Source organism: Rutilus rutilus, assembly GCF_951802725.1.
Source record: "Rutilus rutilus genome assembly, chromosome: 16".
NCBI lineage: Eukaryota > Metazoa > Chordata > Actinopteri > Cypriniformes > Leuciscidae > Rutilus > Rutilus rutilus.
In genome coordinates, this window is record NC_140224.1 from 35,518,331 (window position 1) to 35,543,712 (window position 25,382).

The 25,382-nt window shown below is 37.9% G+C and overlaps 1 protein-coding gene across 1 annotated transcript; it reads right to left on the minus strand.

Annotated features, from left to right (window-relative positions):
• Window positions 1-1,922: 1,922 nt before the first annotated feature.
• On the minus strand, window positions 1,923-25,155 carry LOC311306294 (dendrite extension defective protein 1-like; the record flags this gene model as incomplete). The annotated part of the gene is made up of 18 exons (XM_084434616.1): window positions 25,012-25,155; window positions 24,729-24,792; window positions 24,618-24,644; window positions 12,048-12,190; window positions 11,676-11,945; window positions 11,291-11,386; window positions 11,064-11,193; window positions 10,823-10,968; window positions 10,451-10,720; window positions 10,066-10,161; window positions 9,839-9,968; window positions 9,598-9,743; window positions 9,226-9,495; window positions 9,050-9,145; window positions 8,823-8,952; window positions 3,765-4,187; window positions 2,012-2,341; window positions 1,923-1,960 (listed from the first exon to the last, which is right to left on the minus strand). The coding sequence occupies exons 2-18, from the start codon at window positions 24,775-24,777 to the stop codon at window positions 1,923-1,925; spliced, it is 2,790 nt and encodes a 929-aa protein (XP_084290742.1). The 5' UTR covers window positions 24,778-24,792; window positions 25,012-25,155.
• Between the last annotated feature and the right edge of the window lie 227 nt (window positions 25,156-25,382).

Genomic DNA, 25,382 nt, shown 5'->3' on the forward strand with positions numbered 1-25,382 from the left:
AACATTTAGATGTTATCAGTCACTAGAAAATTTTGAGTTAGGGAGGTTAGAATTTTTTTTTTACAGTGTACAGATATCTGTACGTGCAGTAATTTCCCTCTTCTAATGATAGGGTATGCGAACAGGGGTTTTGAACTGAGTTTGAGAAACACTGGTGGTTTAGTTTTCACTATTAAAGATTCAGTAATTCACTTTGTCTAGAAATGCATTCTGTTTACATTTAAATATAAATAGCTTGAATTGCATAATTATTTGTGAGCTGTATTGCTTTTTACTAATGTGATTTTTGTCAATATTTTCTGCAGAAATTAATTTAGCTATGAATTTACTTAATGTGATAAACAGGAACATTTCAAGAGATCATGTTTAATAAAAATACAAGTCCAAAAAGTTGCTCAAGAGAGTTTATGAAGGAAGCAAGACTTTACCAGTGGTTGTGATTGGTGGAGTAATGGATTCTATGGATGGGATTGTTTCGGTTGTTGATGAGATGGACTGGTTTGAGGCATCTGGTATTAGGAACATTTTATATTAACAACAATAATTTCATTTCAATTCAAACAGAATTCAGAAAAGTTAATGGCTGAAGATCATACGAGTAAGTGCTCACCAACACAGTAAGCTCCACAAAATATTGGCTTGACAAACTCATAAACATAGTAATCTCCTGGACAGGCTTTGACTCTTATAGGGTGGGATGTGTAAGTACAGCAGCCATTCCATGAGGAGACACAGACCTGACGGGTGACCACTCCATCTTCCAGCTGTGGGTGAGGGTCGTTGAGCCACAGTGGTTCATAAGTGCCACACATGTACTGATTTACACATGATTCTGGCATCTGAGTATTTTCACCATTGTAGAACATCCTGTACCAGCCATTCCACTCCACATTATAATCACACATGCCATAGTAGTTATAGCTATTATAGTAAGAGTTGTCTGTGGCTCTCCAAGGCTCATCCAGACTGGTATAGTCATAGCAGGGGTCGACACTTGGGGTGGAGAAAGGAACTATTAAGGAAAAAGTAGGAAGAGAGCATTATATATTGTAGACTAAATATATTCAAATTTATAATATGAATATAAATCAATACAATTCATGACAAGCATGTCAGATATAAAGATGAATGAATGTACCTGCACAATATACAGGATCTGGGATTGAAAGAGTTGGTCTGGTAAATTTGTAGACATAATAATTTCCAGGACAAGCTTTGACTTGGATCGGGTCGGATCTGTAGCGACTGCACTGTTCATTACGGGAGCCGTAAACTTCACAAGTAACAACTCCATCTTCTAGCCGCGGATGAGAGTCACCAAGCCACAGAGAACTATAACCTCCACATGACATGTAAGACACACACCACTCAGGCATCTGAGCACTTGATCCATTAATGAAGAGTCGATACCAGCCATCCCATTCTACACGAGTGTCATCATTATCAGATATGTATCCATATATAGACCAGTAATTGAGTGTGCTTCTCCAGTAGTTGTCGAGTATGTTGTAGTTATTACACGGGTCATAATCTGTTACTGAGAGATGATGAGACCAAAACAAACAAGTTATATTTCAATGAGAAACTTCACAAGTGAAAATCTAAACCAGTCAAACACTGTAATAATCATGAGATTCATAAACCATTTTATACACAATGCGACTGTGTAAGAGTGAAAATGTTTAAGCATAAAAATTTCCATTTAAACTGTAATGCAAATCTTTCAATGACATTTTTTTTTTATTTTTAATAACACTCATATATTCGTTCATATATATTATTTACAACTTACTCAAGGTGATGCTGGATCCAGTGAATATATCTGGACTTATAGTGGAAACTGCCTGTGAAATAGTGTTGACATCTAAAAAGAAGGAAATTCATGTCATGAGAAAAATCATTTACAAAAAGGTTTGAAATTCTTAAATAAATGAGAAAAGCACAATACCTGTACAGTATCCTGCACACCACCAGAATTGTGGATTCACAAGTTCATAGACATAGTAATTGCCTGGACACGCTTTCACTCTGATGGGTTTAGACTTATAATCACAGCAGCTTCCCCAATAACCACCACCACAGACCTCCCTGGTCACCACTCCATCCTCTATCTGAGGGTGAGGATCATTGAGCCACAGATTGATTGCTGCGTTACAGGTGTATGAACTAACACAGGTCTCTGACATCCGGATGTCCATTCCATAGTAGTAAAGCCGGTACCAGCCATTCCAGGAGAAACGTTCATCACAAATGTAATCTCCACTTTCATTGTTGGCTCTCCAGGGACGATCCAGAGACTCATAGTTGTAGCAGGGATCACTGCTGATGCTTTGGAAAGCAACTGTCATGAAGTTTGCAAAAGTACTGTTAAAATATATTACATCCTAAAGAGCATAAGAGTTTTATACCATAAGACCAATTATGATGGTTAATTACATGATTTTGAGCAATTATATTCTAACCAGTGGTGTACTGTCAGGCTAAAATGGGGCAAGTCTACACGACAAAAGCTGTAAAAAATAAGTTTTAATCTGAGAAAAAAACTTGGTAACACTTTATATTACGACCCGCAAACAACTGCGTAAGTAAACCGAAATTACGGTGTACGTTTCTGTAATTATAGTGTACTTCCGTGTAGGTATAAGGGAACAATATGTTAAGTTTTGGGTAATAAAGGGGTACAACCAGATATACAAGCAAATTATTTATAATGTAATTATTTTAAAACTAACAGGTACCTATTCTGTTAATATATTCCAGGCAAAAATTGTACGTCTGTTGTATATAAAAGTTTTTATCACATTTCTGGCAAAATATGTTCTTGTGCAATGTAGTTACAGGGTAATTTTGACATCTGTGGGTTGTAAATTAAACTTATATATATATATATATATATATATATATATATATATATATATATATATGGCTGTATGTAAGCACAGTATGATAAAAATTTTATCTGAAACAATTTTATAAACAGCTGATTTCGAAAAACATTGGCAATGCTATTTATTGGCTTTTCTTACTAAACTACTTAATGTTAAGCCAAAAAAAACTCAAATTAATCATAATGGATTTATCGTGTTTTGAAACCAAACTCTTCATATACAACAGATATAGGCTATACAGGAAATTTGGTCATCACTGATTGCAAACAAGTCATTGCGCATTGTGCCGATCTGAGTCGAAGTCTCGCCGCTATTCCTGTGATGAAATATGTGCGTTTCTGTCTCCTAGCCGCTTCACTCGCTGTCGTCTTGTAGTAAGCTGAAGCAAACTCAGATGTAGATGGCTTATTTTCTCCTTCTCGCTCATCTGTTCGTGCCTAATATTTTACTTTGCACAACGCTGCCATTGTCACCGCATGAACTCTCACGCGAAGATGACAGCGTAATTTTATTCTTTTATTTTAAGCAATCAGAAATCTGAGGGGGCCGGACATGTAAATGAGGGGGCCTAGGCCCACCCAGGCCCCCTCGTGGCTACCACTGTTTCATATACATTTTTAGTTTACATATTAATTATTGAACAAATGACATAAGGTGTAATTTGAGGAATTGTGTAACAAAGCGATCTAGGTGCTATTGATCTGTAACATAACCTACTATACAGAATAGATAGTGGACTGCACACCACTGATTATAACTAGTTAAAACATGCTTATTTTCATGCAACAAAAGATGAATGTTCAATTATCTAATAGTTAGAGCATTTACACTTTATACTGACATAAAAAATTATAAAGATAAGATTGAATATTGTACCTGCACAGTACATAGGCTGGGGGGATGATATGATGGGTTTGACCAATTCATAGACGTAATAATCTCCTGGACAGGCTTTGACTCGGATGGATGTGGAACTGTAGGCGCCACACTGATTGGACCCCCACCCCCACCACCACCACCACTCCCATGCATTATTTCCCACGACTTCACGGGTCACCACTCCATCCTCAAGTGTTGGATGAGAACCACTGAGAGACAGTCCAGTGTAACCACCACATCTCATATCAGTCACACACCACTCAGACATCTGGGCACTTTCTCCATTCAGATACAGCCGATACCAGCCACTCCATTCAACAAGAGTGTCATCATATCCATAATACTGATATGCGTTTTGTCGTATGTCTCTCCAATACTCATCAAGAGTGTTATAATCATAGCACGGATCAGTTGTAGGTTCTGAGAGAATAAAGAGAAAAGACTCATTCACTCATTCACTGATGTGTCAAACACAAGAGTACAGGTAAACATCTAACATCTGTGTCTGTATGAAAGAGAAGATATTGGGATGGTAAAATGAGGATGAACTAAATAAACTGACTAAACCTACAACAAGTGTATCCTTTATATCCTTCTCTCACACATTTAAAAATAATTGACCCTTGATCTCGACTGAGTGATTTCTAGGAACAGTATTCATATTTGTTTTCACCAAATAGAAATTACCAAGTTATACTTTTATGGAACTTTGATGATAAATGTGAAATTCAATAATTTAGGTACAATTATTTTCCCATTGAAACAAAACATATAAAGGAACTACATTCAAGATCATCATCAGATAATTAAAGAGTGTGATGCTTACTGTATGAACAATTCAAAATAAACTTAAAATAAACAAATTAATAAATAACAATACAAATGTAAAGGACAAATAATAAGGGTTTGTAAAATCATATATTTCATGCTTTTTCCCATCCAGATTACATACTACATTCAGCGCATTCCCTCGATAAGACCAAATATATATTTTCTTTATTTTCAATATATTTGTAATATATGACATTTCCTACTGTCCTATCCTTTTCACGCCGGTTCCATTAAGGCTGCTTTCACACTGGGCTCGTTTGCTGCGGTCCGAGCGCGATTGTGAAAAAAGAGAACACATAGCCTACCTTTTCGGTTACAACTACTTCCATGTATTTGCGATCACAAGAATGCACAAAACAACTCAATTAAGGCTTTTAAGTCCAAAGGCTTTTAAGTCCCAAAAATATCATATGTGTACATCATATTTCTTTAGAAAGAAAGTGTGAGCTTGTCTATTAATTTTCCACGAAATTATGCGATCTGAGGAGGTTTGAGCGATTTCTCCCATCTCAGTATTGTCACCATTATGTTCTGTTAGTTTCATTATCATGGACTTTTAGTTTATTTTCATTCTCATCATGTGTTCCATGAGAAAAACATGAGTTCAGTTTTCCCACTCATTTGTGTTCTTGGTTTCAGCTGTGTTCTATTAATTATCCCCATTTGTGTTTGCTATATAAGTTGATCCCTTACATTCATTCTCTGTTTGGTCTACGTTACATTTATGCTGGGTACACACCAAAAGATTTTTTACATCTTATAAGATTTTGTGATAGACCACAAACATCCTAGATTTAAGCCTTTTGCTCCTATAGTGTGTGGTGTGCCATGATGTGACAAAGACAGCACACCACACACGAGTCGGGGCGGCTCTGACGTTCTTCCGAGCAGGTTTGGACACTCTTAACAAACCTCACACCAAGGGAAAATCTGTTAAGATAATCTGTAGAACCATCAAGATAATCGGGCCATACAGTAGCTAGGATTGTCGGAAGGGGGGAAATCGGCCCAAAATCAGCCTGATTATCTTTTGGTGTGTACCCAGCATTAGTGTGTTGCCCTGCCTGTCTGAGTATTATTTCATTAAACGTGGTATCGGAACCTTATTCTTCATCTTCATCTGACTTCCTGCAACCACCCGTGACAGAAGACCGCACCTCTAAATATGGAAGAATGAGCGCAATTTATGCTTTCACTGCTACGGTTTTTCATCTTGTCGTCACCAGCGCGCTCAACGACGAAACCCTGGATCAGGCCGAAACTTCCACAACCCCATCAACCTTTGCAGACACCACCAGACTGAGCTGGAGAGCGTAAGACCCCAATCCAGAACCCAGTCAGACCCAGAGCTGAAGTTACCACCTTCGACCGCGGAGAATGCGTGAGAGCCCCCCGCAGACACTGAGAGACCTCCCGCCGCGACGAGTGAGCTAGAGCCAGAGGATAAGAGGACAGCGCTCACAATCCCCCCGGAAGTTGAGCCCTCGAGCGAGTCTAACTTCTAACTAACTTCCTGCAACCACCCGTGACAAGTATACAGTTATCCGTTCAGCCTGAACAACAGAGGGAAATCATAGACAGAAAACAGGAGTTATGAGTTATTTGAGTTAACAATAATGGGTAACACTTTAGAATACTGTTTCTTACTTGAGTCATTCTACAGAAACGTCCACCTTTGGTATGGCAAGATGTCTTAAAATGCATTTCTTTTTCTAACATTTAAACTTAGACCACATTATTAGATTACCCTTTGACTTTATGAATACACATAAATGACAGCTTAATGATGTTCTATATTGTTTGTGTATTTATTGAAAGACTGCATGTACCTTTTTTTTTTTTTTCTCACTGGTATTACCTTACTTCTTTGGCAATATTAAAGGTTTTTATGAAATGTTATTTCTACTTTTTTCTGCACATAGTCAGAGTTACAGAACAATAATAATAATGCAACAAATAAGGAGATTATGTTTTATTTATTTTAATCAGGTTTGTTAAAATTGTGCTTGAATAATGATAGTTAATTTGCCCAACCATGGTTTGCTATAACAATACAAATATTTGGAAACTTTATCAAGTTATGATGCAATCCTTTAAATCTTACATTTTGAGTGTAGCAAAATTAAATGGATGTAAAATTATTATCATGTGACATTTTATTTTATGTGGCAGAAAAAAACCCACAGTGACACAATGAATCACCAATAACATGCATAAGACCAAAGATAATTATTCTTCAACTATAATTAAGATGAGACTAAATCCCTAACAATAAAGTAGGTCATACCAGTTCAACTAAAAGCTTCATATGAAATCATGAGATAAATCATGAGACAATTTCTGATAACTGAAAAGAGACAGATGATTTACTATGGGCCTTTCTTCATAGATATTCAGGAATTTGGAAGAATGAAGTCAAGTGATATCATCAGTGTGATTTTTATGTGTAATTGTTCAAATAACATATTGTTTTATTTTAAAATATAAAGAAATTGTAATCCTAAAGTGTTTTTTCAAGTGTAATATTTCTGTAAAGGCTTGGGACAGAAAAATGGACATGTCCATAGAATGACCCACTTACTGCATAACTAATAAGAAATTACTGTAGAAATAATAGGTAATTCTTCATTAACACTTAAGTCACTACTGTTAACTACTAAGGAAGATGTGTTAACTAGTCAGTATGTAATGGGATTTTATGATTGTGTTAAGTAACAGTTGGTTAATAACTATTGAATTCTGTCATACCTCCTGAAGAACTACTATTAATTATCTACTAATTAAGGTTCAAGAAAAATAACTATGAAGTTACTACTAATGAACTTAGTACACAGTAGTCACTACAATAATGTTTTCTTTTTTTTTTTTTTTTTGCAGTGGAGTGGTTGAAGTACACAAATCAGAGTACTTGAGTAAAAGTGCAGATACCCCAATGAAATATTACTCCAGTAAAATTATGATTAGGCCTATTCAAAATTTCAGGTTCAAAATGACTTTAGTAAAAGTACAAAGGTAATTCATTTTTAAAGTACTTAAAAAGTAAAAAGCACTAATCAATGTTTTTTTTTGTTTTTTGTTTTTTTCTAGCCAGTTTTAGTCATTCTTCAGCACTAATAAGAAAGATAAGTGCAGACATTTACCTATTGATAGGTAAATTATTATTATATTGTGGCCTACAGGTTTGTTTTATGTTTTATTTAATCTATAAAATCATTACTGGGCTGTAAATCATTTTTACAGATTGATTTGTAAAAATGTGTGGGTAACCAAACAGCCACATTCTTCAAAATATTAATATTAGAAAAATATTAGAAGGAAATTAATACAGGTTTGGAACAACATTAGAGTGCGTAAATAATGAGATAATTCTTATTTTTGGGTGAACTATCCCTTTAAGGACAAGCAGCAGCGTGTTTACTATTACTACTGTCTCTTTAAGAGTTGCGCGCGACGCATCTAATATACACGCATTTGACAAGCAGATTTTCTCTCAATTTTCTCAAGTTTGCTTTCACTTTAGACATAACCGACTTTGTTTATGTAAACCTTGTGTGTATTTGACAGTATTAGCACAATTAGACTCGAAAGATAACTTAGTCCAGTATTCAGGCGCTGGCAGACAGGCTTTTAGTGCATGTGAGCTTCACATGTAGGCGCTGAGAAACGCACACGTTAGAACAGCGCATCAGCACGCGAATTACATTTTGAACCATTTTTAAAGCACATGCAAATTATGAACTTTTGTGAACTGCAGTGTCCCGTTCCGCTGCATGTGAATATACGTCGCGTTGTTCAGTATGTTGGGACAGAGGCGCCAGTCGCCAGAACAGCAACTGATAGAATGCACGATAGGCCTACTACGATATTTCTTCAAAAGCAGATAGTGGAGACATTTTAATCGTCCACGATCAAAAATCGTCATATCGCACACCCCTACATGTACCTCAAATATTTCCAATTTAATATCAAATTGAACAGAATTGAAATTGAAGTAAAATCAAGTGCTTGAAAACTACAATCTTATCATGAAATCTGTGTCAATACTGAGCTGGAATGATTTGCTACTTGCTATTGCTAGTCAGGAGCAGGTGCTTTTAGAGGGAGGAACACTCTCATTCTAGAGAGCAATGAGGTAACTTTCACCTGACACATGCATAATAAAACACATCATAATACAAACTGATAGGCTAATAGTTAGAGACATAATCTTGAGGAAACTCCTACCGTCGTTCACAAGGAAGGCCCAGCGACCCTGGATGTTCACGTTGCTTGTGTTGTTGAGGTTTTGGTAGTTGCCATTAATTGAATCAGGAATTACAAAGGAGTCTGTTGAGTTTATTGTGTCATATCCAGCCTATTAAAACCATTGAAAGCAAATGTTATGTTTACAGTACATACAGAGCTGGTATAAAGTATAGCATATTAATTTAATCCTGCGATGTTTGTTTTACCTGAACTTGTTCATATAGCACAGCACAGTCGCCATAATTCATCAGGAAGAAAGAATAATCGCCACCAGAAATTAAAACCACTTGAAAATTGATTGCCTGAAAAGAAAAGAGAACAAAACATCATGAATCATTGTCTACACAGTCTAAAAAGTAAATAAATACATAAATAAACTTACTGGGCTTGTGCGATCACCAAATTCCCAAGTGACAACGATGACTGAAGAAGCAGTGAATCTTATCTGAGGGAAATACTGTTTTATATCCCGAGTGGCGTGAGTGAGGACATTTCCACTTGTGTACTGCTGATATGAGAACCCGCCACTGTAATAGTCGTCAACATCACTCCAGAGAGGAGCAATGAAATCTTCAGTTCCTCTGTTGGGATTGTAGTTGGGTCCTGATGCTGGTTCAGGTTGGTTGAATGTAATGAGTCCATTAAAATGAACCTGGAATATAAGAAATCAGTTCAAATCCATCAGGAAAGCATGAAATGGCTTATCACAACAATTGCATTCATATTTAGACTGGCAATGGAACTGAATTCTCACGTATAACTGGTTGTATGTGCGGCCAAAGAACGTGTATGGAGTGGATAGGCCAACGGATACGTAGCTTTCATCATCATAATAAACATTAAGAAAATGTTCTGTGTCTCCTGCCGCTGAGCCGAATGGATAGAATATTCCTGGTGTTTCTAAAAGAAAGAACACAAAAAAACACAAATTAATATATATATATAAAAAAAAAATCTTAATGTCAAAAAAAACGTAATCTTGACAAAAATTTTACCATCGTTCACAAGGAAGGCCCAACAACCCTGGACGTTCACGTTGCTTGTGTTTTTGAGGTTTTGGTAGTTGCCATTAATTGAATCAGGAATTACAAAGGAGTCTGTGGAGCCTATTGTGTCATATCCAGCCTATTAAAACCAACAAAAGCTAATGTTATGTTTACAGTACATACAGAGCTGGTATAGAGTATAGAAAATTAAGTCAATCCTGTGATGTTTGTTTTACCTGAACTTGTTCATATAGCACAGCACAGTCGCCATAATTCATCAGAAAGAAAGATAAACCGCCACCAGAAATTAAAACCACTTGAAACTGGATCGCCTGGAAAGAAAAGAGAACACAACATCATGACTTCTAGTCTACACAGTCTAAAACAAAGGTCTTCAACCCTGCTCCTTAGGACCCACTATCCTGCAGAGTTTAGCTACAACTCTAATCAAACACACATTGACAAGCTAATCAAACTCTTCAGGATCGCTTGAAAATACACAGGCAGGTACGCTGATGCTGAAGTAGGCATGCAAAAAGTTTGCAGGACAGTGGGTCCACAGGAGCAGGGATGAAAACCTCTGGTCTAAAAAGTAAATGAGGTAAATAATTAAAAACTTACTGGGCTTGTGCGATCACCAAATTCCCAAGTGACAACAAAGACTGAAGAAGCATTGAATCTCATCTGAGGGAAATACTGGTTTATATCCCGAGTGGCGCGAGTGAGGACATTTCCACTTGTGTACTGCTGATATGAGAACCCACCACTGTAATAGTCGTCAACATCACTCCAGAGAGGAGCAATGAAATCTTCAGTTCCTCTGTTGGGATTGTAGTTGGGTCCTGATGCTGGTTCAGGTTGGTTGAATGTAATGAGTCCATTAAAATGAACCTGGAATATAAGAAATCAGTTCAAATCCATCAGGAAAGCATGAAATGGCTTATCACAACAATTGCATTCATATTTAGACTGGCAATGGAACTGAATTCTCACGTATAACTGGTTGTATGTGCGGCCAAAGAACGTGTATGGAGTGGATAGGCCAACGGATACGTAGCTTTCATCATCATAATAAACATTAAGAAAATGTTCTGTGTCTCCTGCCGCTGAGCCGAATGGATAGAATATTCCTGGTGTTTCTAAAAGAAAGAACACAAAAAAACACAAATTAATATATATATATAAAAAAAAAATCTTAATGTCAAAAAAAACGTAATCTTGACAAAAATTTTACCATCGTTCACAAGGAAGGCCCAACAACCCTGGACGTTCACGTTGCTTGTGTTTTTGAGGTTTTGGTAGTTGCCATTAATTGAATCAGGAATTACAAAGGAGTCTGTGGAGCCTATTGTGTCATATCCAGCCTATTAAAACCAACAAAAGCTAATGTTATGTTTACAGTACATACAGAGCTGGTATAGAGTATAGAAAATTAAGTCAATCCTGTGATGTTTGTTTTACCTGAACTTGTTCATATAGCACAGCACAGTCGCCATAATTCATCAGAAAGAAAGATAAACCGCCACCAGAAATTAAAACCACTTGAAACTGGATCGCCTGGAAAGAAAAGAGAACACAACATCATGACTTCTAGTCTACACAGTCTAAAACAAAGGTCTTCAACCCTGCTCCTTAGGACCCACTATCCTGCAGAGTTTAGCTACAACTCTAATCAAACACACATTGACAAGCTAATCAAACTCTTCAGGATCGCTTGAAAATACACAGGCAGGTACGCTGATGCTGAAGTAGGCATGCAAAAAGTTTGCAGGACAGTGGGTCCACAGGAGCAGGGATGAAAACCTCTGGTCTAAAAAGTAAATGAGGTAAATAATTAAAAACTTACTGGGCTTGTGCGATCACCAAATTCCCAAGTGACAACAAAGACTGAAGAAGCATTGAATCTCATCTGAGGGAAATACTGGTTTATATCCCGAGTGGCGCGAGTGAGGACATTTCCACTTGTGTACTGCTGATATGAGAACCCACCACTGTAATAGTCGTCAACATCACTCCAGAGAGGAGCAATGAAATCTTCAGTTCCTCTGTTGGGATTGTAGTTGGGTCCTGATGCTGGTTCAGGTTGGTTGAATGTAATGAGTCCATTAAAATGAACCTGGAATATAAGAAATCAGTTCAAATCCATCAGGAAAGCATGAAATGGCTTATCACAACAATTACATTAATATTTAGACTGGCAATGGAACTGAATTCTCACGTATAACTGGTTGTATGTGCGGCCAAAGAACGTGTATGGAGTGGATAGGCCAACAGATACGTAGCTTTCATCACCATAATAATTAAGAAAATATTCTGTGTCTCCTGCCGCTGAGCCGAATGGATAGAATATTCCTGGTGATGCTGAGAGAATGAACACACATGAAAAAAAAAAAAAAACACTAAATGAAGATGTCAGCAGTTTTTACAAGACTGTAATTGTGATGAAACAGGAAGTTGGGGTGAGAGAAATGTAACAAAGTACACTTGAATGTACTTAAGTACTCTTTTTTGAGTATCTGTACTTTACTTGAGTTTTTTTTTTTTTCTGGAAACTTATTAGCCTGACGTCGTCATACTCAATTCTAGTCAGAATGTGAGTCTGATACTTCTCCATTGAGCTTTGATTATGGGGCGTGTTTCAACCGAACCAGGAAAAAAAATTCCTCTGCACTCAATTGGATAGACCTACAACCAATCAGAGCAACGGAGTAAGTGACGTATGTTTTTCATTCATGTTTCCGATCGCGGTTCTCTGTTCCTCTTTTAAAATTAATGCGCTGTCGATATCTTCTATAACAGACGCGATGGCGGAATCTACACATGATGTTTTATAAACAAATTTTAGGAGGAGCACATTCAAATAATCAATCCAATCAACCGTCTATCAGCATGAGAGGAAAGCATATATTTATTCACTCGGTCAACTCACCTAACATGACAGTTTTCAGCATCCCTGCACTCACTCTTGGCTTGTTCTTCCACAGCCAGGAATACGGGGGGAGTACTTTGAGTTCGGGCCGAATACCGAGCCCGAAGCCTCTCCTCAGACAGCACGCCAAATATGCATTTATTCTAGAGATGGGGAGTCGACTCCAAAAGAGTCGATTCCTCGACTCTCACTAGCCCTAGTGTCGGAATCGACTCCAGGTCAGGAATCGACTCCCAGTGTCGAGTGTTTTTTTCAAGTTCAACACAGCAACAGTTCGTTATAACGAAAAGATTATAATGAATGTAAAGATACGGAAATTAAAACGAAAAAAAAAAGATAAAGAAATGAGAGGAAAAAATAAGTAATGCCAGGAAAACAAAGAACAATAATGTATAGATAGTTTTTTTCTGTTGGGTCTGTTTTGCAGCTCAATCAATCATGATGTGGTTCAATACAGTCAATTGGTTGTGATTGGCACAAAACACTGCAGTAGGTTTTACGAACCAATCATGTACCAGTCCTCAGGGTGAGAGTGGGACATGCCCATAATTGGTAAGTGGTGGTTGATTGAGTGATACTGTTGAGTGATGACTGTTTTTTGAATCCAGTAACGTTAACTTATAATGGCAACCCCGACCTCAACCGTGTGGAAATATTTCAACCAGACCGAAGACAAAACTAAAGTTCGTTGTGATATTTGTATGTTGTTTAAAATTCAACAGTTCAACGTCGTGAACATTAACATTAGTGAAATGGCATGTACTCACTCTATATGAATTCATTTTCTATTATTAAATGACAAGTGCATTAAAAACTATTATTAAACAACAGTTATTATTGGTAATAATATAACTAATATTTTTCAATGTTAAACAAAAAAAGTAAAAAAATAAAGTTAAACATGCATGCTTAAGTTAAAGTTCATAGCTTCACTACATTAAAATTATATAAAATAATATACAAAATAAATAGATAAATACACTGTCTAAAACAAGTCTGCTTTTACAAGTTTAATGATTAATACTAACACATGGGCGTCGGAAGCAAAAAAAAAAGTGGGTGGGTCCTCCAGAATTTTTTTTACTAATGCCATTTTCATGTATTCTGATGCCTTTTAATTAAACAAGAAAACTAAACTCGCCTCCACGTTGTGCATTAAATGCAGAGCTATCCGTGGATTAACCTGCTGATACCATGGTCATTTGCCAGCATTGACAACTTAAAGCTGTTATTGATGTTTGCAACGCAATATTTGACTGGAAGGGTACAACGGGCGCAGGGACGCGGGAAGTGGGGGTGCTGTTTTCACAGAATTGTAAATGCAACGCATATGTTAGTTCGTTAAAATTGATTAATTTTTAGCATTTAGTCATTTATTTGTAATAAACACTTTAAGTGGGCTATTTAAAAATTGTTATATATGTTAAATTATGTTTTTAAAACATAAGCGCAGAGGCTATTATGTGTGTGTCGAAAGAATTTGTCCGCAGCTGCAAAAAAATAAAAAATAAAATAACACACAGTCAAAAACCCCACTGTTAGTGTTTTGTAAGGAACAGGCAAATATGTAAAATATAGCAGGATACATTTGAATTGTTTACTAATAAAACAGTTATTTTTTTATGTCAGTGTCGGCTAGACAGATGAAGTTGACGACTCGCGATCTTTGCAGCGCCAGAGAGAAATGCACATTTCATACGAATTAGGCCTACATAAGCAGCGCAGTCTGTTTTCTTTCGTTTTGAATTGTTCTGCTTAAAATTAGACATTTCAAGCTATCTATAGCCTATGTCTCAGGTCTGTGAGGCAATAGGCTACATTATAGCCCTACGCCGAGTTTCGGTTCATTTATGAGACGAGCTCCAGGTTCGCCAGCGCCTCCGTGTCCTGATTATCTATTTTCTAATAGCCTTCTTATTTATTAAACCCAGACAATTTTTTGATGAAACATCGATTAAAATTAAGATACAAGAATTAATACAAAACGAAATTAAATTTAAAGACAGGCTTTATGCTTTCAGTTTGAGGTCTCTGCATGTGAAAGTTTTAAAACATTCGTTTAGTGCCGCTTTAGAGCGCTCACGTCCGTAGCAGAGAACTGTCTGTAACTTTTTTTTTTTTTTTTTTTGTGAAATAAATTTTAAAAAAAATGCAACTTAGTCCAGTGCGACTATATAGGCCTATGTTTTTTCTTCCTCGTGACGCATTTTTTGACTGATATGCGACTCTGGAGCGACTTATAAAATAGGCTACGGTAAGTTATTTATTATTTTTGTGCAAATGTCCCATAAAGTCCCATCCTTTAAGGATTAATTTATGTCCCGTTGACCGGTCCATTGCGTTACGAATAAAAGCAGAATCAAAGTCAAAAATGTGATGTGCAGTCAGGTTTGTGTGTGCGCTATTTGATCAAGTGTTCTCACTGATACGCTTGTTGTGATTCGCGGAGATTTGACGAGTTTTATAGAGCTGGTAAGTCCCGCCCCTTCCGTAAAACCCCGCTGGACCTCAAAGTTGAAAAACCGTCAATGCAAGTGAATGGGAGAAAATAATTATTTTCTGGTCCCGTTTGAATTGTGCCATGAATGTGAACATACAGTATGTTGTCTGTGAATTTTTTTTATAACTTTTCATGTTACGAGTTTGACAGTATATGGTATGATTCTTCAGCTAGCAGTTGTGGAAAAGACATAACGAGAAAGACTACATGTCGCCTATGTGACGTCACCCCATAAAGTTGACTTACCCGTGGTTTTCACCAACTTCAACGATTTTGTCCTCTCCCTGAAAGAAGGCGGTGAAGTGCATCAAAGACACAGCCATGTTTAGCGGGATCCGTGAGCTAGTCCGTGTGCTAGTGGTGTTGACGTTTCAAACGCGTCGAGAGTTGTAGTCCACAAAGTGCTCTCACACAAAGTCTAACCGTATCAAACTTCTACCCGCTAAATTGTATAATTCTTTACACGGAAAGTTATATAAAAAATTCACAGACAACATATGTTCACATTCATGGCACAATTCAAACGGGACCAGAAAATAATTATTTTCTCCCATTCACTTGCATTGACGGTTTTTCAACTTTGAGGTCCAGCGGTGTTAGCGAAGGGGGCGGGACTTACCAGCTCTATAGTCTTGATATTGTTTCTTATTCAAAAGAAGTGACGCCCCTTTTTTCGTCAGTTGCGGCTCGTTGAGAAATATAATTTAGCGATTCAGCGGAAATGGAGTTTAATTCATTTGGGCATTCCTCAAGTGGAATGGATTTGACTGACGACGCTCTGAAAAGCGAACAGACATATGCGCTGAATATAAAAGTGAGTGGGTCCAATATCATTAGTCTTAAAAAGTGGGTGGGTCTTGTCCCACCCATATACAATGGTTCCGACGCCCATGTACTAACATATTGCACACTTAAATATGATTTGAAGAAGCTGCGATGTGAAAAGGAGGGGGATTTATAAGGTTTAGTTGATTAAACATTTTAGTATAGGAAACATTTGTATCCTCGCTCTTGACTCCTCAGGAAGCCTCCTCGTTCCTCGCCCTCCTCCCGGTGGAATTAAAGAATTTAGATGTCCTACATGAGAGCGGAGCTCGATCGGTTTCAGGGTCGTAGGACATACGAGCGAGAAGTGAGGAAACGAGGACGCATATTGAGACGCACCTTCTGAATTCTGACCCTATTTTAATTCAAAGTAAATGGAGTCGAGGAGTCGATTCCACCGACTCCAAAATTAGGAGTCGGGAGTAGGAGTCGACTCCAAAAAAACCGGAACCGAAAACCCCTAATTTATTCTATCTGACTTATTTGTAAGCGTGAACTCGTGAAATCTCAATTCTTCAGCGGCAGTCATTTGAATTCAACCCAAGCGCTCGTTGATGACGTGGATGATGACGTTACCGTTGCTTATCTGTCCATCATCGTATAAAGCACGCCCTGACAATTTGATTGGTCCGAACAATTTTTGTTCGGGCATAATAGCTCCTCAACGGAGCGAGTCCAGACCGAACTTCCCGACCAAAAAATATTGTGGGCGGGGTTCGGGCTGGCACCCAGGCTAGAAACTTATGACTAACTTCACTACATTTGAAAGACAAATTTAGTACTTTTCACTCCACTGAAAATGTCTTGAAAGTGGATGATTTTTTTCTTCTATAAAATGTGAATTTATTTTTTTTTTTTTTTTTGCTTACAGTCTATCAATAATCACTCTAGTAGGGTCACGTGAAGTTTAAGTATTCTGTCCCTCTATGTTCAATAGTATTGTATTAGTTCGCTGGTGCATTTCTTTATTTTCCCACTAGGGGTCAGTATCTCTTTTAGTTTTTTTTTTGGGGGGGGGGGGGGGGGGGGTCTTCTTCGATTATATATTGCATGCGCTTCACAGCGCTCTGTGGTGATGCAGGCAAAAAAGTTTGTTACACGCAGTGTGAGAAAATGTCCGGAGGTGTTGACATGCTACACTCCTCTCAGACCCCTTATATCTTTGGGAAGCTTTGACATGCCATAATCTGTAAGTAATTAGTGGCCAATTTTGTTTTCTAAATGTTTTGTTACTTTTCTGTTACTTAAGAGGTTATTTTAACTCTTACGAGCAAAAAGTTGTTTGTGATCTAAGCCAAGCTAATGTTGCTAGCTTCTGTTTAGTATGTGGTTGCACAATATCTTATAAGTCAATGTTAACACTGCTTTTCACACAACCCAGGTCGTCAGGTTGTACATACAGGTTGTCAAAAGTAAAACAAGTAGCTTTTGTTTTCCTGTGTAGCTTTGACAAAGGCTTGCTGAGTTCATGTTCTACTAAATCTAACTAAAGAGGAAAGACCTGTTTATACTTTTACAGAATAGTGAAAAAAGAAACAAATTTACAACTTTCTTCTACAGTAGCAGTAAATAAATGTTGGGATTACAGATATGTTGAACAGTATTTTGAACTGCCTGTGAATCTGTGTACTGAAACTGCAATTAACTGCAGTATATTCTGCAACCACATGGTGGCAAACTGACACAAACTGAATTATTTAAAAATGTAATCTTGTGATTTTTATATCTTGAATTCTGATCACTTCCAGCATTTAAATTCACAGCAATGTGTCTTGGTTTGTTAAATAATGTATTTTTAATAAAATTTGCTTGTATGTTCACAGTTTTACAATCAAAAAAAGAGAGGTCTTCAGTAAAGGCACTAAGAAGAAAACTGTGTCCTGTCATTCCTGGAACCACCTTCTCTTACTGTATGTTTATCTCGCTGCATAGGCTGAGTAGCCACACACTCAACTGAGGGCAGAAGATTAAGATTCCCATTCAAACAGTCACATTGATCATTACATTGTACTGACGTAATGGGGGGGGTCTCGTCTGGGAGCCCGATCACCTTCAAGTGGTAAATAAACGAGCCACTGGATATTGGGCAACGAGATTTGGATGCCGAGTCATAAATATGACCGCCATTACAAACTTCATTCATATTTTGCTTCAGAACAGAGCAGTTGTGAACAGCAATCGCTCATTCCAGTCATCTTCAACTGAAATAGATTCCTGTGCAGAAAAACTGATTTTTAATTGCTAAAAACGGTTTCTTTCTCAGGAGATCTCTCCTGTCGGTGTGAGATCTCTCCTTAAAGGGCTAGCTATAGCTTGTGGAGATTTGAGATGTTGACAAAGCTAGTTTTCTCTATGCTCAAATCTCGCAATGTGGCCTCTTCGGCGACACTGTTGAGAACTGGCAGTCCAGGAACCAGACATCTCTGCCGGGAGTGGCCGGGGGTTAGTCTGCTCATTGCCAAACACATCTCCCTGCGAGAAACTTTGTGCAACAGACATCCAGTTTCAGGCTCCTAGACAGGACCTCAACTGCACTGGCATACCAATTGCCTTTAGTTACTGGCAGCACTGTTGGTAGACACCATCACTCAAGCTAGAGCCACCTCTACCAGGCGCGCTACGCTTTGAAGTGAAGACTGTCCGCTGAGTAGAGTTCTTTCCATCAGGAAGACCCCTGGAAATGCCCGATCGGCTCTGTGCTTTCCTTCTGACTGAATGGGAACGTCTAGGTTACTAATTTAACCTTAACCCTAGCCTTTTTTCCATCCTTCAGGGAACGGGGTTTACATTAGTAACCTAGACGATTTCCGAGCATTTTTAGAACACTGATCAGTTGATTGCAAAATGGAGGACGGTTCCTTATAACATATTAAAATAATTAAAATATTAAAGATTTGTTTCTTTTTAAATGTTTGCTTTGTTTGCCTAAAACAAACCATATCAAAGCCTTCAAAAACTCGGCGTCCACATTGCGGATCCATACTGAGGTATGGAAATGGTCACATAATTTTTTAGGAGTTGCCATAGCCTTGTGGATACATCCCTAGCACAAAGGTAAGGTTCGACAACGAGGTTAGTTAGCATGCAAAAACGTAGTTGGGCTAAAAATATTAACTGGAGTCCTTTTAGAAATATGTTTTAGCATAATCTTGTCCATTATATCCTTTTAGGAATGTGTATTGATCCTCAGAATGAATACCTGGAACCCTAGCAACGCTGAAAGAGTGAGTGAGCGTAGGAGAGATGGTATTAGGGCACGTTAGATGACACTTCACAAAAAGTGATTACGTGAGTTTCACCCATATCTGGAATTTTAAGGTAGTTTAATTGAGTTTAGCACTGTAGATTAATTACAAATTGATGCTTGAGTCTAAACGAAACAATAGTGAAAGTGATCAGAAGAGTGAATGAAGAGATAATGAAGAGGCAAAAGTAAATGCAGGCAATTAATTTATTCACTTGCACAAGATAAACCATTGAGAATTTATTTTGCCAGAAAGATGCCCGTTGTAAACAAGTTTATAAACATGGTCCAGCGTTTTACAGTCTATGTTCTATGCGTGTTTGCTGTTGGGCTTTTTTTGTTTGTTTTTCCCTCCCTCCCTTGGTACGTCTCCTATTTGCTCTCTCGCTCTCAGGTTCCTGTGAGAGGCCGTGTCAGCTGTCAATCATAGTTAGGGCGGCTCTTCTGTGTGTGTATGTTTTCAGTGTCATATAGTGCGATGTAGGCCTACATTGTGCCCGTAGCAATGTCAGGTGTTAAACACACTAGGTAAGAAGTGTGCGCCACCCTTTGCATTTTAGTTTTCTTAGTTAGAGAAGGATCTCTTAGAGAAGGGTTTCGAATACGCACAAGAATTCGGTTTATTTTCCACATTTTCTTTTATTAGGTTAGAGGTTGTGGGGAATAGTTTAAGGGAATTATTTTGTTTTACCTGAAGCGAGCAAGCCACCCTCTCCACCTGCTCGCTTCAGGTTGGTGGAGAGTTCCTGCCTCAAGTGGAGGAGTTCAAGTATCTTGGGGTCTTGTTCACGAGTGAGGACAGTACAGGCACTTCTACATTTTACTCTTAAAGAGACACTCCACCCATTTGCATTAAGCTAGCCTTAGCCTTAGCCTAGACGGGAGAAATCCGTTATTTACCTTTTATACTTCCTCCTACAATGACGCAAAAATCGTCATTTTGCGTCATTGTAGGAGGAAGTGTAAGAGGGGGGGATTTCTGTTGAGACTACAGACACTCGTTCCTCATCTTTCCCAGGGGGCGGGACCCGCTCACGCTACAGACCTATTACAGATCAGTGGGTGGGACTTTACTCTCTGAAACTGAAAGCAATATCCTCCATCTTGTTTGAAGCTAAGCTAACAGGCGCTGTGGAGACAGATGTAAAGTTATGACAATAGCGGAGGAGAGTGCTCAATATGATATAGAAGAAGAGGATTTCGGAAGTCTGATGCTTGAATCAGGTGTTTGTGGCTACCTTTACAAGCCGCATTATAGCGAAGAGCCGCCGAGGCAGAAGACCTGCCTGCCGCGGACGAGGAGCCCGGACTGGTTCGAGTTAGGGCGGACTGGTGGCGCCGGTGATCTCACTATGCAACTCATAGACTGTAAGATGCAACTACGAACACAGAGATAGGATATAGAAACTATAGAGATAGTCTGCGGCAAAGAATTTCAACGATGACGATTTCTCCTGGACGAAATCTCTGAATCAGACGAGGACACGGACGCTTGTGTTGAGAACTATCCTAGTTTCGCACCGCATATGTTCTGACTGAACATCCAGGTACCATGCAATAATTCACCTTTTCGAAAGAAATACAAACGAGGAGTAATGAGTTCGCCAACTAACTAGACATTTTGTGTGAATGTGAAATGAATTTCAAGCTCTGGTGGTAGCTAGCCTTGTAGACGGAAGAGTGATTTCTCTTATAGGCAGATATGCGCTTTCTGGATTAGTGGGAGTGGCTTGCGGAGCTGTGCAATGTGATGCATTGTGAGAGTTGTTGTCTTTCATACAAATGCGTCCTGAAGTTATTTTTTGTCTTTCCTCGGTCACAAAGGCACCAAATTCAAAATTTATTTTACATTTCGACTACATATATGACCCACTTTAAATAAAAAACAATGTTCAAATGGATGGAATGCCCCTTTAAAGGAACACTCCGACTTTTTGAGACTTTAGCTTATTCACATTATCCCCCAGAGTTAGATAAGTCCATACATACCTTTTTCATTTCTGTGCGTTCTGTAAGTGTTATTTGACGCACCCACCGCTAGCCTAGCTTAGCACAAAGACTGGATGTAAATGGATAGTGTTAGCATAGTAATCCCAATAAGTGACAAAATAATGCAAACATTTTCCTATTTACATGTTGTGATCTGTATAGTCACAGCGTGTACAAAAAACAAGGCTATATGAGACAGAGACCATTTTTAATCGTATAAATACTGGGAACTATATTCTCACTCGGCGTAGGAGCACAGCTAGCGTTACTTGGGCGGAGTGATCAGCGCAGCACACGAGACGCCCTGTTCTGTTGATGGTTCCGTAAACAAAACAAACGTGACTAACTCGCTAGACGTGACACATGATCATGGCTGACTTTGAGGAATTGTCAGACTCAGAGGAATTTTACTGTGTATCAAACCAAGATCCCGAACCATATAGGTTTGAGCCAGAATACACAGACGAGGAGTTACAAACTTTGAAAGCTGTAAGACAAGATGTCGAATGTATAAAAAATTATTACAGGAATAGATATATTTGAAATGCAATTTATTACAGCTGACCAAATGTAATCAACAGCATATAATACAGTAATGTTAGATAATTGCATTACAATAGCCTAGAATATGGGGAGAGTAATTGCACAAGGCAAATAGTTTTTGCACAATGAACCCACAGACAGTAACGTTAGCCTACTATTTCACAAACATTTTCTCAAAAAAGAAAACTGCCCATCCCCCTCCAATTCATTAGCAAATTGAATGTTATAACGTCAGTCCTGAGAGTTACATTTAGCGCCGCTCATTTGTTATTGAGCGATACAGTGTGTTCATGACAACACAATAATAACAATAACGAGGATACACGGAGCCCCTATTCACGTAATAATTTCACTAAGTTTACATTACATTAGCATGGCACTGTTACAGTATGGCTAATGTTAGTCATCTCAAAACATAACGGAACACTTACCGCAGCAACAGGTGATCCAATTTGTCCTGTCTTTATCGATGGGGTGGCTGTATCCTTTAGCACACGTTTCATGGTCCGTGTGGCAACTTGCATTTTTTCAAAATAGTCGTCCTCAGTGAAATGTTCTGAGCAAACTAAATACTTCTTGATGGTGTTTACAGGTGTGTTTGGAACGATACCCAGAACAAGCAGCCATCGATTCATCAGGTCAGCGTTTTTGGTTGGAATTCTATGAAATATCATAGTATTACCTGGTCTCCCCTGTTTATTGTCGCAGCTCTTTACAATACAGCGAACACCCATGACTGTAAACTTTAAATTTACTATCTAGTAATTGCTGACTCTATTACTCCAACTCTGAGCGAACTCTCTGCTCCTCACCACAGGGCGTCTCGTGTGCTGCGCTGATCACTCCGCCCAAGTAGCTGTGCTCCTACGCCTAGTGAGAATATAGTTCCCAGTATTTATACGATTAAAAATGGTCTCTGTCTCATATAGCCTTGTTTTTTGTACACGCTGTGACTATACAGATCACAACATGTAAATAGGAAAATGTTTGCATTATTTTGTCACTTATTGGGATTACTATGCTAACACTATCCATTTACATCCAGTCTTTGTGCTAAGCTAGGCTAGCGGTGGGTGCGTCAAATAACACTTACAGAACGCACAGAAATGAAAAAGGTATGTATGGACTTATCTAACTCTGGGGGATAATGTGAATAAGCTAAAGTCTCAAAAAGTCGGAGTGTTCCTTTAAGCGTACCTGCACTTTTTCTTGCGTACTGCTACTTCTCGTATTTAGCCGGTACTCTACCACTGACAGAAAAAGCGTCAGTGTCACGCCCGTTTCACACATAGGCCTACTCCGTTTGCAGTGCGTATTTTTTCCGCACCCATGTTAACAGGTCACGCCTGTTTCACACGTTTGCAATAGGCAGCAATAGGAATTCTGGTTGACTACCTACTGTAGGCTACTAACACAACGAGTATTCAGCCCAGTTAAGTGATGATATGTGGCTTTTCAAGAAGTCAGAGAACGGAGGTATGGTATCATCATGCATGGCCTGCGTCTGGATGGAGAGTGAACTGTACTGATCCCAGCAAACGTTCCCTGACCATGTTCCCAGTTTGGTCCTTCCTTTGGGAACTGTTCCACAAATATTCTTTGTGGGTTTTGAATTTTTATTTTGTATTCAGCTGCATAAGTCACAGTAGGGTGAGTTTGAAGGGAAAGAGAACACATTTAATTTGAATCAATATCGATAAAAAAATAAAAATAAAATAAAAATCTTGTAAACCACAAAATTGCGATAGTTAGGTGAATCGATTTTTTTTTCTCCCAGACATACTAAAAAAACATGCTCAGAATGTATTGTGTGGAAACCGAAAAATATTTGGTGGACGGCCTGCCTCTCTTAATGTTTGAAGTGAGTGATACTGTACAAGAGTGGTATTTGTTCATACTGTTCGCAGCCCACTAAAACTGCTTAAAGAGCAATTAATGTCTAAAAAATCCTCACCCACATCTATTCTGGAGTATGTGAGTTCATTTCGTGAGAGACTTCATAAAGCCTGTGAGACAGCAACAATTAAATCTTGCATCTGTGCAGTCCAAAATGAAAGCACATTTTGATTTTATTTTTTTAAATAGCACGCAGTTTCTAAGTTGGTGATGATGTTTTTGTCTACCTGTACCTGGGTCAGCTTTACAAGCCAAATTTTCTGGTCCTACACTGTTGATAATAAACTTGACAAGTGAGACAGACTATGTCATTTGCACTCCTGATCGTACGAGACTAACTCAAGTCTTTCACATTGATGAATTCATTCACATTCACATTCATTCACAATATGATGAAGCCCTAAATTGTAAAGGATGGAGATAAAGCTATTTACTCAAGTAAAGTTGTTCCTGTCATGCCTGCTGATCTTGCAATAAACATTCATTTAACAACATAGTATGTAAAATAAAAGCCTAATGTACAAAACTGATAAGAAAAAAGAAGGGGCAAAAAAACTAAGAAGAAACATAATTATTAAAATTAAAACCATCAAATGTGAAGTTCCATGCAGGGAATTTCCTGTAGTACAGGAACTTAGTGTGAACCAATAAAGCTTTTACTGTCACATTTTTGCAGTCTTTTACTGTTAAAATTGAAAAAAAATCACTATGTGAATATCAATTTGTGCTTTTTTATAAGTTTTTACAAGTTTGTATATCAATAGGAAAACTTTAACCATATTAATTATTTCTACTACTTTTATTTCTATGTTTTTTAAACAGGATGAATTGAAGATTAGATGAAGTGAAAGAATTATTGTACCTGTTGTTTGTCCATTGGTTATTTCACCTGTTAAATACACAATATAAGCATAATTATATATTATTGTGAAAAATATTGAGTAATTTTACAGACAGATTATAAAGCACTCACCATTAATCAGCAGCAGCAGTGACACACACAGTGAGATCAGAAACCTCATTGTGACGAATGGCACCTGCACACACATATTCAACATACACACACATGAAATATGTTTCTTATATTTTGTTGTATTTTATTCTTTCTTTGTTGTGCACATTAGTAAAATAACTATAACATTCACAGATACTTAAAGGCAAATTTTACAAAATGTAGAAAACATTCAAACTTTACAAAATAATTTGGATCCATTCAAAGTTGGTGACCAAAAGAGATAAAACAGAAGTGACTTTACCTGAGGTCAGATGCTGCTGCAGAGCAAACTCAGATTGATGACTGGTCTATGAGATTCTCTCTTCAGTAGTTCAATACAGTGATGCTGAACTGCAGCGCTCACAATCTTATCAGTGCCTTTAATAACTGTAGGTGGACCTTTACTGGAACTAGATGTAATTTTTCAAAAATAACTTAAACCAGTTTTTTTCATGTGACATTGACAGTTTCCTTGTGTACGCCTGCATTCAGACAAACATTCTTTCACTCTGTGCTCGAATACATGTGAATCTAGATGGAATGATGACGGGCCAGTTTGAATTGTTTAGCAGTTTTTCCAAAAGCAAATGTACAAAAATAGTACCTTAAAACACACAGTGAGTGATCCAAAGG